The 14,906-nt window shown below is 37.1% G+C and overlaps 1 protein-coding gene across 1 annotated transcript in view; it reads left to right on the top strand.

Annotated features, from left to right (window-relative positions):
• The window catches only part of LOC116313794 (ephrin-A2-like), a 60,717-nt gene extending 46,103 nt beyond the window's left edge, over positions 1-14,614 (top strand). Inside the window, exons 3-5 of the mRNA XM_031731598.2 lie at positions 1,414-1,706; positions 6,089-6,154; positions 10,618-14,614. Of these exons, the coding sequence (XP_031587458.2) occupies positions 1,414-1,706; positions 6,089-6,154; positions 10,618-10,742 (484 nt within the window). The 3' untranslated portion in view covers positions 10,743-14,614. The remainder of the gene's footprint in view (positions 1-1,413; positions 1,707-6,088; positions 6,155-10,617) is intronic.
• The last annotated feature ends 292 nt before the right edge of the window (positions 14,615-14,906 follow it).

The raw sequence follows: 14,906 nt of genomic DNA, 5'->3' as shown, positions 1-14,906 counted from the left end.
TCTTTAAGACATTCCTGCAGTTTAACTAGTTGTTGTTTTTATCTGCCTTCATGGATAGGTAGATAAATAGGTAAGTTGGGTGTCATCCGCATAGCAGTGAAAATGTATCATATGCCTTATAATGTTAATGCCTAAGGGGAGCATGTATAATGTAAACAGAATAGACAAGGCAGAAGAATTGAATTCATCACCGGTTTTTGGTGGATTTGCCATAAAACTGAATACCTGTCAAAAACCATGAAAAAAACTTGAGGTCCACACACTTCACGTGTCTCTTATCTGTCTTTAATGGCATGGTAAAAAATGCATTGAGCCTTGTACTTCTCTAAACTACTTGCAGTAGGAAAATAAGGCTCTCTTTGATACAGTCAATAACATAATTCCTCCTCCAAAATAATGTACACAAGTTTTCTCAAATAAGGATTGATATAACTTTTTAAAAATTTTCCATCCCTAAGCACTATATGGATAAAGTTAACTTTATTCTTTGACATTTTATGTCACTCTCGTTCTTTCTGATAAAGTTCTCCCACTTCAGTTTTTGTAATGTTAGCCCAAATTTAAATAAAAACTTTGTCTCCTCACTTTCAAGCAACATGCAGTCCACATATGCCGGGAGTTTTGTCTCATTCTTATCTCTCAGCTAGGTTGAGAGTGCCTTGGGTGTCTCCCAGGACACGACAGGGACCTAAACCTGGATGGGTTTTTTCTAATTTGTATATCGGATACTGAAATAATGAAGCATGAATGGTTAGCAAATTAATTGGTTTGTTATTTGTTTAACAAAATATTTAATTTAAAACGTAAATATTAAATTTTTTGTCAAGAATTTATTACGGTAATTAAAAAAACTTGTTTGCTCACTGTTTAATAACAAAATGTTTTGATAACTTTATTAAAACTTTACTTTTAAATCTTCAGTAAAAGTATTTCAAGTATTCAAAATACTGTCCCTAAATACACTGATTTTGAAATGTTCAGACTGTCCCCATTGAGTTACAGATTAAAGTTTCAAATCTTAAAGACTAAAAAAAGTGGTCTGTTTTGTTTGTTGGCTTGTTTATGGCAAATTTTACAAATAAATCACTTAACTATAACTCACAGTTTACTGAGTCGATTTAGACAACAATTCAATGTTTTTTATGTGTGTATGGAACAAACATTTGTAACTAATCCTAAACATCTAAAAAAATGTTCAGATTGTAACAATCTCCAAAAGTTGATTAAATCAGTAAATAATTAAATAAAGTTTGCTGTCTAACTGAATGCTTAAATGATGCTTGCAGGTTGTAGTTTGACCGTTACAGCTCTGTAAGTCATGTATTATTCATGTCACGTAAACATGTATTCTGGATTCTGTGTTCTTATCTTCTTAAATAAAAGAGCAATGACCAAATGTATTCTCTTCCTCAGGTTTTTTCAGGGTGATTACACAGTGGAGGTGGCAATCAATGACTACCTGGATATCTACTGTCCTCACTACGAGGCGGCGGAGTCAGCCGTGCACATGGAGCATTATGTGTTGTACATGGTGAACTATGACGGATACATGTCCTGCGACCACCACAGAAAAGGTTTCAAACGCTGGGAATGTAACAGACCACAGAGCCCCAATGGGCCACTCAAGTTCTCTGAGAAGTTTCAGCTCTTTACACCCTTTAGCCTGGGCTTCGAGTTCAGGCCAGGACACGAGTACTACTATATCTGTGAGTACATGGCAGTGTACATACTGTCTGTTTTATTTTGCTAAACTGAATATTACTACTTACTGTGTTATTAGGGTCAGGTTTACTGTGCAAAGTAGATTGATTTCTGCTTGAAGTTGCCAATCTGAAACTATTTTGGAGTCTGAATTATTATTATTGCAGGTCAGATCAGCTGGAATGATTTACTATCAGTGACAGGAAGAATCAACTTTAGCTTTGGGGAAAAGGCAACTCTCAAAAATATTAACGTAGACACAGATTTTGAATTAAAACTAAGCCAAAAACATAAACAACAGAAGAATTTTTTGTTATTTAAAATAAAGTTAGATACTAACTACACTTACTGACCTATTGCAGTGTCTAAGAATAATTCATAATGAATAAACACAGACGTCAATGTAACACACGAGTTTTATGGTGGACACTTTAGCTTTCAATCCTGACCAGAATTTTTCAAACTAAAGAACAACTTGTACAGCATTTTTTCAGTCTCTTAATCGTTTGCAAGCAGTCGAACAAATCATAACGCACTTAAATTAGCATTATTCAGGCAAAATAGTGAAAAATCACACTGCCACTCCATACACCTTGACAAGAAGCAAACTGGTAAGAGAGCTGCTTTTAATTCATACAAATACTTCTTTTAATGTGCAAACTCTGTGCAGAGCATCACCATGTATCCCAAAATTCACGAATGGAGAATAGATTTATAGTCTGTGACATCAATGCAGTTGCAACTATCCTGTTTACGTCATGTTTAGAGCGATATAAATCCTGTCAAAGGCTACTATTCATATCAGTGTATATGGTCTTTAGAACATCCACTGATATGTTTAAGTGTGTTGCTGGAAAGCACACAAGTGCATATTAACTTATTTGGTAAAAAAATAACTGTTTTCCAGCTAACTTCACTACCTGCCCATTTACTCACCTGGTTCTTCCTGCTCTTGTACAATCGCTCTGGAAATGGGCAAAACAGAAGCTCCAGTGTTATAATTTTTTGCTGACCTTTGTGCTGTCTTCATCCTGCTCTCTGCCTCTCTGTCCTCCTCTCTCAGACTTTGTGTTTAGACTCAAATGTTAAATGTAACAGTGATACAGAATTTACAAACCAATAGAAGGCAAAAACTAATCCAGATCAATTTATAGCAATATTTGAAATGAACACAGACTGCTGCTGGACATTGACAGGTAACATCCATTTGACTTGTTACTTGGAACTGGAGCCGTACTGGAACGGTGATGCTAAAGATCACAACAGATGATGTGTCCCTAATACCTGCTGGTGACTCACTGAACAGTAATCTTGTGCAGAAGAACTTCAGAGTTTATGGTATTATTATTGTCTTGTCCAGTTTTGAATTGTTTAATAAGCACTGAAGCCCAATTTGACCGGAATAGAAATTGAAATGTTTAACGAACTGAAATAATAAAGTAGCTCCTTTGCTGGCAATTAGAGATATGCCAGCAGACTAACGGCTCAGAAAACTAAACTTAGCTAATAATCTCTAGTAAATTAGGCTTCCTTTGCTAACATTGTTGACACGATTTAAAGAACAAATAAAAATAAGCAGACATTTTGTCACAGCCACGTCCCTGCGTTATCAGAGCAGTCTGCATGTTTTCTATGTTTAAGTTAAAGTGTTTTAAATCAGGATTACTGATTTGTGTCATAAAATTACTTCTTGATTCCTCTTTATGATTTTTATTTAGGCGATTAGAAGACAATGTTCAAAGATTTTACTAAAATGCATTAGTACTACTGCAGCTACTGCAGTTATTTGTAAGGGTGCTGTGATAAAATTCAGGAGTGCTTGAGCAGCCCCAAAAAGAGTCTAAACTCACTTATGCTGCTGACTATACAAAAATGCTGAAGGAGACTGACCAGCTATCAGGTTATACCCTGAAGCTCAAGTGCAGTTGACTAACTGCCATATTAGTTTGAGCCAGAAGCTATATTTGGAACGAGATTGTGGAGTGGTAATTTAACTGCTACTGCTAACTTGGAAACTTGCATTCATATATGTGCAATGCTCACTTACTGGTTGAAATCATTTGTTTTATTAATAGAAAATTCAAATTTCAAAAAGTGACTTAAGACCATTTTTAATACTATAGAACTCCATAATACTGGGGCAGATTAATGAAGCAATAGAAATTTAAACAACATAAACTTCTAGGCTGTATACTAAAAAATAACCTGTTGGATTAAAATGAAAGAAATATGTAGATCAAGCGCACAAAGTGAAATTATGTTTAGTCAGCATTAACTTTATGTTTTATAACTTTACAGCTGATAACATAACATGATTTTTATGTTATTTTTATTTTTCATTATTGTGAAATCTTTACAGTTATCTCATGTTAATATAGCACAACAGTGCATTTTATGTTGAGTGTTTTTAGTTACCTTATGTTAAACCAATATAATTATTTCATTTTAATATTTATTAAATTTATTATCCGCTAAACTGCCGTCTGAACATGTTTGAAATATATGAATTTGTCTTGGTAATCTCAAATTACACTTATTTATACACTAAATATTTGTTGGTCTACAAACAGACATCTGCCAATGATAAATGCATTTTGGACATCTTTATACTTTAACTAAGCATATCTAAAATATCAATTCTAAACCCTAAATAAACAAAAACATACTTCTTTAACCAATTATCTGTATTTTCTCAGTATGGCACATTTAAAAACTCGAGTTACATTTAACACAGTAAGTATGTGATGCAATTAATTGAACTGTAAGATAACAGTACTAAAAACATACTACTGATCTCAAGCAAGATAAGGTGCAACAGTGAATTTACAATAGTAAAATTACTAAAATGTTTCATGTCAAAGTAGTAAAGTGAGACTCGGCCCAAGCAAAGTCTGCATTTTAGCTCTTCATTAAACAAAAGCTCAGGAACATGTAACAATCTAGGCCAAAATTTCCTTTAGCTGGATAAGATGGATGTCTCAGAGTCTAGAGATAGAGTGGGGTTATTCTTAATTGCCAGTGTTGGTGTCAATACTATCAATAGTTGGATTGATCTGCTCACCTCTACTTTGTAGTGGCTGAGGCAACGTGCTAGTAATGTTACTCCTGACACACTTCAAACAGAGCAGCCACACTAATAGTAATAAAAATACTTTTTAGAAAAGAATAAAACAAAATCTATAGAGAAGTAAATACCCTAAACATATGACCTTACCTAAAAATAAATTTCCTTTATGTTGTGGCTGCAGACAAATTTCAACAAGCTAGTTTTTCCCCACATGTTACATCACCTTGTGTAATTGCACCACCACTTACTACAGACATTGGTGACAGTTTGTAAAGATCTGTTAATTTAGGTTTAACACTATACAAACAATCTTAACTGACATTATATTTGATTATAAATAATTTGATTATGACAACATTTGATGTTAGCTAACATTAGCTAACTGGAGCCTTACATGTGTGTTTCATGTTGCTCGATAACCAGCCAACATACCAGTAAAAAAAAAAAGTTTAGTTTTAGATTGAAAAAAGCAAAATCCCTTCATGGAAAAGTTGTTGTCACACTAATAGATTTGAGGTCATATAACTTCTGTCATGCTCCCATACCTTGTGTGTTTGAGGACCTTTGGGTCTATGACGTCTCCATATTCAACATTAGGAAAACTCAGCGGATGCAATTTCCACCACTGGCCAGGGTTACAACAATGCAAATAAATAATCCACACAAGCACTTTGAAAAATAGTTCAACAATCTTAGAACAATTTTTACATGTCATGTATTGCTTCTGCTTATGGGATTGCTCAAAAGCCAAATAAAACCCAGAATGACAACAGAAAAGCTTTAAAAATGAATCAATATACTCTGGAATGGTGGTGCTCTGCTGTGCAGTGCTGCAACACCTACAAATGTGACCAGAATATCATGGAAATCTTAAGAAAACCTTTTCTCTATTGTCATTGGAGAATTCGGCATCAGGAGTTTGCAAATAAACATCTAAACAAAGCAGATTCCTTTTGGAAACAAGTACTGCAAAGTTAAAATATGACTTTGACTACAATGAGCAGTTGTTTTATGCGTAGAACTGATTTGGGGAGAACACCCATTGCTTAAATACTTCAAAAACAGAGTAAAAACCTGAATTAGGCCTGGGCCTGTACATAATCATATATGTAATCATCAGACTAACTGCTATGAAAACTATTTAGAATCTGCACATATCAAAGAGATTGACCCAAAACTTTTTCATGACCTATGACTGGAGAAGCCTTTGGGGGCTTTGGAGCAGTCTTCTTACTAACCAAATCTGGGGTAAAATGTTTGTAGTTTACCTCATGACCATAAATTGTCCATGATTCTCTATCGCCTGTGTTTCCTTCGCAGCATCACCGCATCCAAACTTGGGTAGGAAGCCTTGTCTGAAGCTAAAAATCTACGTCAAGCCAACAAGTAAGTTTCTTTCCTTTTTTCTATTTCATATTTCTGTATAATTTTACACCTCTTCTCCCTGATTTGACTATGAAAGTAAAGAGATTTCTCAATTACAATCACAACAAACCTTTGTGAGTTATTAAAAAATAATAACTCACAAAGTTGCAATTCCACAATTCAGTGGAATTGTAACCGAACTCAAGTTTCATATTTAAAATGCAACATGTACACAAACTCACTAAGCTGCTATTCTTTCCTCTAAAGCTCAAGATGTGAAACATTTTAAAGTGCTTTAAATTCTGAATAAATTCACAAATTAATGAGTAGCTGAACTGTGTGTGTGTGTGTGGGGGGGGGTGCGTATGAGGCCTGTGTAGTGTGTAGTAGGGATCAATTGGCTGGAAAGATTAGACACATTCACGGGGAGGTGTACAAAGACATAGTGACTGACAAACGTGACTGAAGAAGAAACACCTAATGCATCATGGGAATCCCCCAGCACCCGGGGCCTATTGTAGCATAACTAAGGGAGGATTCAGGGTCACCTGATCTAACCCTAACTATATAGTTAGAGTTGGTTCAGGTGACCCTGGTGATGTTTTAAACCACTGCAGCACAGTACCTTTAATACCTACACCATGCTCTAATCGTTATAATAAAATATTATGGCATACAGTCTAGCAGGATAAGCACAGCGATGAGTCCTCTGTCAGAGGTCATAAGATCACTTGTATCCTTTACTAAAGCTGCTTCTGTACTGTGATGAGCTCTGAAACCTGACTGAAACTCTTGAAATAAACCATTCCTCTAAAGATAATCAGTTAGCTGTCAACTACCCTTTCAAAAAATTTTGAGATAAAATTGAGGTTGGAAATTTGCCTATAATTAGCTAAGACAGCTGAGTCAAGTGATGGCTTTTAATGTAACTACTGCAAGCTTGAAGGTCTGTGGTACATATATGAGATCTAATAATAGATTAAATGCCGTGTCAAGGCTGTCATTTTTCTATCTACATGGATGTTAAAATCACACACAATAATTATTTTTATCTGAGCTGAGCACTAAATCAGATAAAAAGTCTGAGAAATCAGACAAACTCTGAGTAAGGCCCAGGTGGACGATAGATAACAAATAAAACAGGTTTTTGAGTTTTCCAAGCATCAGGCTTTCAAATGAATTAAAACTTTCTGGGTCTTTGGTTGATTAACAAGCTGGAGTGGGAGATTCCTTACACCCCCCTCCCCCACTCCTTGACCTATATTTGGAGGATTCTGACAATTAGTAACTCGGGGGTGTTGATTCAAACAAACATAATCATCATGCTGTAACTAGTTTTCTGTGAGGCAGAGTAAATCAATTTGTTGACTAACTGGGACTTAAAAGAGAGAGGCCTAATGTTTAACAAATTTGTCCAGATTTCTAGAAATTTCTAGAAATGAGAGCTGCTCCATCCAAAGTGGGATGGATGCTATTTCTCCAAACAAGACCAGGTTTCCCCCAGAAAGCTTCACAATTATCTATAAAGCCCACATCGTTTTTTGAACGCTACTCAGACAGCCAGCAATTTAAAGAGAACATGCAGCTAAACATAAACGCTTAAACGCGTCCTCCTCCCAGTCACTCAGCCATCCTGTTTGGGGGCGGCTACGCTACGTTGGGCTGGACCAGCTACAGGGGCCTGGCTAGCTACGGGTTTTTCAAGGGTGCAAAGCCAATTTATTGATCCTGGCCTCCAGAGCTGCAAACAGGCTACATTTATTACAAGTATCATTGTCACTAAAGGGGGCAGAGAAGTAACTAAATATCTGACACAATGAGCAGGAAAGTGCAGGAGGGACAGGTGAACAGGCACAGTGAGTAAATACTGTGAATATAATTAGTAAGTGAATCAATAGAGTGAGCACTTTGGATATTGCACATGAAGATTACACTATGAAATAAGACCTTATGTATAAGTTTTTAATTAAATTGGCTACACAGATAAGCTACACAAAAACACCACTGTGCCTTTTAACAGGAGCAGAAAGTGATACTCTACCAACACCAAGGCAGATAGAGCCGAAACCAAACAAGGAAGTGCTTAACTACCTGGTATAACTCAAATGTGCATCTTAAAGCAAATAATCTGTAAGGTGGAGAGGAAAGGCCATCTCACTAATTAGGAAAATCTTCATTTGGAAAAAGCATTTATTTCTCTGTTTTTGAAAATGCCCTCCATAAAACTATGACATCTTACCATCATTCATTAGTGGAAAAAAAAATAAGAGCCCCGGGTTTCTCTTCAGCATTCCAGCCAGGCCAACAAAGAGTGAGAGCCCTGATGAACCAAACATTCCTTTAATCTTAACTATTAATGACTTCATGAATTTCTTCACAAAAAAATGTAATTATTAGAGGAAAAAAAATCAGGGCCATCTCATATATATACAGTTAAGCCCATAATTATTCATACCCCTGGCAAATTTTGACTTAAAGTTACTTTTACTCAACTAGCAAGTTATTTTTTGACTGGAAATGACACAGGTGTCTCACAAAGATAATAAGATGATGTACAAGATGCATCATTGTGGAAAAAATATTTCTCAGCTTTTATTTACATTTGAGCAAAAAGTATCATGTCCAGAATTATTCATACCCTTTACAAACTGTCACAGTCTCTGGGAAAATCCAAAGTTCCATACCATTCCAAATAGTCAAAGCTGTTCTAAAGCATCCTAATTACCCTGATTAATTGGAAATAGCTGTTTTGATCAACTCAACAGGTGAAAAACAGCAGCTCTCTGCAGGTGGTCTGTGGACATTCATGGCTAAGACAAAGGAACTCAGTGAGGACCTGCAGCTGTGCATTGTGGCTGCTCACAAGTGAGGAATGGGCTACAAGGCCATATCCAAATGTTTTCAAGTTCCAGTGGCTACAGTGCAAAGTATTATTAAAAAATACAAGATGTTCCGCACTGTGGAAAATCTTAGAGGACGTTGTCGGAGCTCAAAAGTGAAACCTGTGTTGGCCAGGAGGATAGTGAGAGAGGTGAAAAAGAATCCAAGGATCACCACCAAGGCCATTCTGGTGAATCTGGGCTCTGCTGGTGGCAATGTCTCAAGGCAGACAGTCCAACGGACACTGCTGGGTTCCACGGATGCAGACCAAGGAAAACGCCACTTCTCCAGGCACTTCTAAGGCATGCCAAAGCTCATTTGGCCTTTGCAAATGCTCATCTGGACAAAGAAGAAGGTTTCTGGTCTTCAGTGTTATGGTCAGATGAAACAAAAATTGAATTATTTGGTCACAATGATGTTGCCTTCATTTGGCATAAAAATGGAGAAGCCTTCAACCCAAAGAACACCATCCCCACTGTCAAACATGGTGGTGGGAACCTAATGCTTTGGGGGTGTTTTTTTTAGCCAATGGACCATGGAACCTAATCACAGTAAACAGCACCATGAAAAAAGAGCAATAGATGAAGATTCTCAACATCAGGCAGTCTGCAGAAAAACTTGGCCTTGGGAACCAGTGGACATTTTAGCACGACAATGACCCAAAACATACAGCAAACGTGGTGAAGAAATGGTTAGCAGACAACAACATTAACGTTTTGCAGTCGCCTAGCCAGAGTCCTGACTTGAATCCAATTGAGAATCTGTGGAGGGAGCTAAAGATCAGGGTGATGGCAAGAAGACCCTCCAACCTGAAAGATTTGGAGCTCATTGCTAAAGATGAATGGGCAAAAATGCCTGTGGAGACATGCAAAAAGCTGGTCTGCAATTATAGGAAGCGTTTGATTGCTGTAATAGCCAATAAAGGCTTTTTCTATTGATTATTGAGAAGGGTATGAATAATTCTGGACATGATACTTTTGCTAAAATATAAATAAAACCTGAGAAATATTTTTTCCACAATGATGCCTCTTGTACATCGTCTTATTATCTTTGGGAGACACCTGTGTCATTTCTGCTCAAAAAGAACTTGCTTGTTGAACAAAAGTAACTTTAAGTCAAAATTCGGCAGGGGTATGAATAATTATGGGCTTAACTGTATATATTATATACAGTAACTTTCAAAACTACTGATTTATTTTTTTCAGTATTTACTTTATCCAAACAATCAGTGTGTCTATTACACTCCAGTCCTACAAAACCGCTCAAAGACGTCCTTATTAAGGCTTTGATCTTAAATATAATCAGTCTTTTGCTATCAATGGGCTGAACACAACAGGCCTTTAATGTGGCAGTAATTAACCCCTTACTTAAAAAGATATCACTTCACCTAGCTTCTCTAAGCTAATTATAGGCTAATCTCTAACATTTCTTTTATCTAAAAATGATTGAAACAGTAATTGCAAAACAGCTAGAAAGGCCCCATCCCCACCCTGACGTAGAAAATTGGATGGATGGAGGTCTGTGAATAAATTAAAATAATTTTGTGATATGTTTATTTGCAGCTCATACTAATTAATGTTATTCTGATGTTAACTTATTTTCAGATGATTCGGTGTACGACTCTGCGGAGCCCTTCCTGACTGATGATACCACCGGCGGCTGCAGCCTTGCTTTGCCGTCTGCCATGTTGCTCACCCTCCTTCTCATACTCCTCATCTCCTACTCATAGCAGCTTTCCGAATCAGACCAAGCACCGCCCCACCACCACTACCACTCTGAAGAGAACTTGATGAAGGAAACTAATCTAGCTTCCTCTTACTGAACTTTGACCTTTACCTCAATAATACTCAAAGGCTCCAACAATCAGAGGAGGCAAGAACAGTGGTGGGGGGAGCTTCAGGCTGCATATCAACTCTATGTGGAATTTCTGGGATCATCCCTGCTCTTCTTTTAATGTTTCTGTCAAGCTGTCATATAAAATTGTGTTACAGATCCACAAGTCAAGACTTTAAAGGATCTCGTGTTAACATTACCAGGTTCCATCTCTGAATATTGGTGCATAATGCTTTATTTTTAAAACTGTGAGGATGATTTATTGTATTTACATCCAACAGCCGCTTCCTGAGTTCTAGACATTGAGATTTATATCCTGCTTAAGACACTAGAGATCGTGTCCTGGTGCATGGTCAATAGTCCAAGTAAATATAAGGTCATAATGACCAAAACTAGCAATATTGCCTTACAATGAGCCATGACCTCAGTTTCACAATCAACCATTGATCAATGGCATAAGTATCAATCACAGCTAGCTAGGAAAAGGCTGCAAAGAAAGCAATGCAAGATGGTGAAAGATGTATTCTTAGGCCTCTTCCTCAGTTGAGCAATGGTCGCTCACTTTTCACTTTTCAGTCTCCTTGACTACCTGCTCAAGTCTTCCTCTTTGTCCAGGATGTGCTCATCCTAGTCTGTCTAGTTTAATGAAACTGTGCACCTACCCTTGTTGCCACAATGGTGTTGCTGTCTTTACGGAATAACACGTGTCTTCCTCTTCTTCATGCTTGTATTGGATGTTAGGGGCTTTGCATTTCTGAGGCAAGCTGCAACTTTCATCTGAAGTTGCTCCACATTTGCCAACCACAAAAATTGTTTCACAATGCATATTTTATCCCTGTTATTAGTTTCACTAGCTGGATTTGTCTTGCCATGAAAGCTCAACTCTTTCTTAAGAATGGCTTTCTCTGCTTGAGAGAGTTGTCTGTCAGACACATTCTTCACCCACTAGTCAAAATGCTTGGTGTGAATTTAGCATACATCTGTCCGTTTCCGCCACGCAGCAAGTAGCTCAGACTTCTGCTGTCTCATCTGTGACTATTCATGCTGTTCTCATCTAGAAGCTATCGGTTCCTGGGTTTTGCCTATTGTGCCTAACTTTTATATGAATGAAATGGAGAAAAGCTCTGATATCCTATCCTGGAACACCACTGAGCCTTTGGTCCAGATATAAATGACAATCTGGTGAACAAACACATCAAGTTCATCGGTCTAGATATAAAAATATTATAGGCAATCATTGTCAGGCTGTGAAATTACTAATTCATACCCATGCATACCGATCAGTAGTTTGACTTTGTTTATCCGCATGATCACAATGTGGGTGTCATCAGAACAATACAACAGAGCAAACATTTTCCCCATACACACCGTGGCCAGGGAAGCTGAAGAACATCATAACAAAGAGACCCTGCGTAGATTTGTTTTTTGTGATTTGGTGCTATGGAATAAAATATAACTGAATTGAATTAAATGTGGTTGTCCCAGTGGAGCATTTGTCAAAGCCAGCAACACGCTGACCAAACAAAAACCACTGATGAACTGGTGTTTGTTAGGATTGGACAGCTTTTCTTTTTCTTCTTCTTTCTTTCTTTCTTTCTTTTTTTTTTAAGAACGACCACGGTGAAATCAAACTCTAAAACATAATACACCAAAAATGAAACGACCATTGCTGAACCAAGGAGGGGGCATAAGAGTCTGTTAGATGTCTTTCACCATCTTAAAACGCTGTGATTGCAGCCATTTCCCAACTCTGTGGTAGTACTCATCTGCTTTGATCAGTGGTAATGGCAGTTTGCATATTAATGGTGGTACTTGTTTTTGTCATGTAACTGCACTGTTTAAAGGTTGGGGAAGCCTACAGTTAGCTCAGACTGGAGAAGTCACTTGTGTTGCAAGGTTTCTTCCACTGAAAATCATTTGTAAAGATCAAAAGAGTAAAGTTCCTGGCACTAAATATCTTAATATCTTGCTGTGCAAGTGGTTTCAAGCTAAAGTTGATAATTGAAGGATTTTAGACAAGACACTGGATAAAAATCCCAGCAATATAGGTAACTTTCTTTTGCGATTTTAAATGAATACTTTCATCTGTAATTAAACTCATGGTGTTTAGGGATTATACAGGTTACAGACAGGTACCTTATTTTCCCAGTAAACTCCCAAAAACCAGGCTATTAACTTTGTTGTAAGTTATTATTGTATTTACAACAATGACCCACACAATTACTAACTGCAAACTGTAAAATAAATTGTTTAAGTGTTGATAACTACACTATGAAGTATTGGCTTGTTATATTTAATGCAATTACATTTTATTTGTTGGGACAGAACACAATTTTACCTTCCCTGCGAGCAGCACTATGTGACAGCAGGGAAGACAGAATCCCTTTAAAGCAGAAGAGCAATCTTCCAAAAGCTAGATATAAGGAGGCGCAGCTTTCTGCCATAACTTTACGTAACTGTAACTTAGTTTTATCTTTCAAAAAAAGTGGACATTTATTAGGAAAACTTACTGTGAAGTAACGTTAGATAGGGACTCATTTTCAGGAAAGTATATGAGCAAAATAACAGTTACCTTAAAATCAACCAAAATGTTATTGTATTTTTTTTCTACTGTTCTAGGCAGCTGTTGGTTTCTGCACTTGTTGGTAACAAAATTAAACATATTATGTATCAGATTTACACATTTTAATTTCTTTGTTAAAATGTACAACTGCAGGTACAGTTTTGAACATTTTCAAAATAAAATGCTCAAGAAATTACTAGACTAGTGGTACATATCTAAAATTAGAAAAGTCCTTTCTCAGAGTGATGCTGAAAGTCACATTTATTGCTTCTGTGCTGGACTACTGTAATTCGTTATCAGCATTTCCTAAAAACTCCCTGAAGAGCTTTCAGTTGATCCAAAATGCTACACCAAGAGTACTGACAGGGACTAGAAAGAGAGGATATTTCGCCCATACTGGCTGCTCTTCATTGGCTCCCTGTTAAATCCAGAATCAAATTTAAAATTCTTCTCATCACATACAAGGTTTTGTATAATTAGGCCCCATCTTATTTTAAAGCTCTTTACAGGACTGTATCACCCCAGCAGAGCACTTCACTCTCAGACTGTGGGCTTATTTCCCAGGTGCTTGCTCATAGGCGGTTGACTGATTGTTGGGTTTATTCTGGGGTTGGTTATTGTTATTCTAGGGTCTTTACCTTACAATATATTACAACAAATTTATTAGACATATATACACTACCAGTCAAAAGATTGGACGCACCTTGTCAATTAATGGTTTTTCTTTATTTTTGCAAATACATACTGAAGACATCTATTATATGAGTCAAGATATATGGAATTATGCAGCAACAGAAAAAGGATAAATAACTTTATACATATCTTGTGTTTTAGAATTCTGAAAGTAGCTACCATTTGCTTTGTTGACAGGGCTGCAAAGACCTGAAATGGTTGAAATGAAATGGACCATCAGTTGTGTTGTGCAGAAGTCAGGTTGGCACAGAGCTGACAGCCCTATTTGACAACTGTTAGAATTCATATTATGGCAAGGACCAATCAAATAAGTAAAGAGAAACAACAGTTCATCATTACTTTAAGAACTGACGGTCCATCAGTCCGGAAAATTTTGTAAACTTTGAATGTGTTCCCAAGTGCAGTCACAAAAACCATCAAGCACTATGATGAAACTGGCTCACATGAGGACCGCCTCAGGAAAGGAGGACCAAGAGTCACCTCTGCTGCTGAGGATAAATTCATCTGAGTCACCAGCTTCAAAAATCACAAGTTAACAGCACCTCAGATTAGCGCCCAGATAAATGCCACACAGAGTTCCAGTACCAGACACATCTCTACATCAACTGTTCAGAGGAGACTGTGTGAATCAGGCCTTTATGGTCAAATAGCTGCTAAGAAACCACTACTAAGGAAAAGCACCACGCAAAAGAGATTTGTTTGGGCCAACACAAGGAATGGACATTAGACCAGTGGAAATCTGTGCTTTGGTCTGATGAGTCCGAATTTGAGATGTTTGGTTCCACCCTGGGTGTCTTTGTGCGA

This window comes from Oreochromis aureus, linkage group 17 (genome assembly GCF_013358895.1).
Source record: "Oreochromis aureus strain Israel breed Guangdong linkage group 17, ZZ_aureus, whole genome shotgun sequence".
Taxonomy (NCBI): domain Eukaryota; kingdom Metazoa; phylum Chordata; class Actinopteri; order Cichliformes; family Cichlidae; genus Oreochromis; species Oreochromis aureus.
The sequence above is the reverse complement of the archived record's forward strand: the minus strand, read 5'-3'. Positions and strand labels throughout refer to the sequence as shown.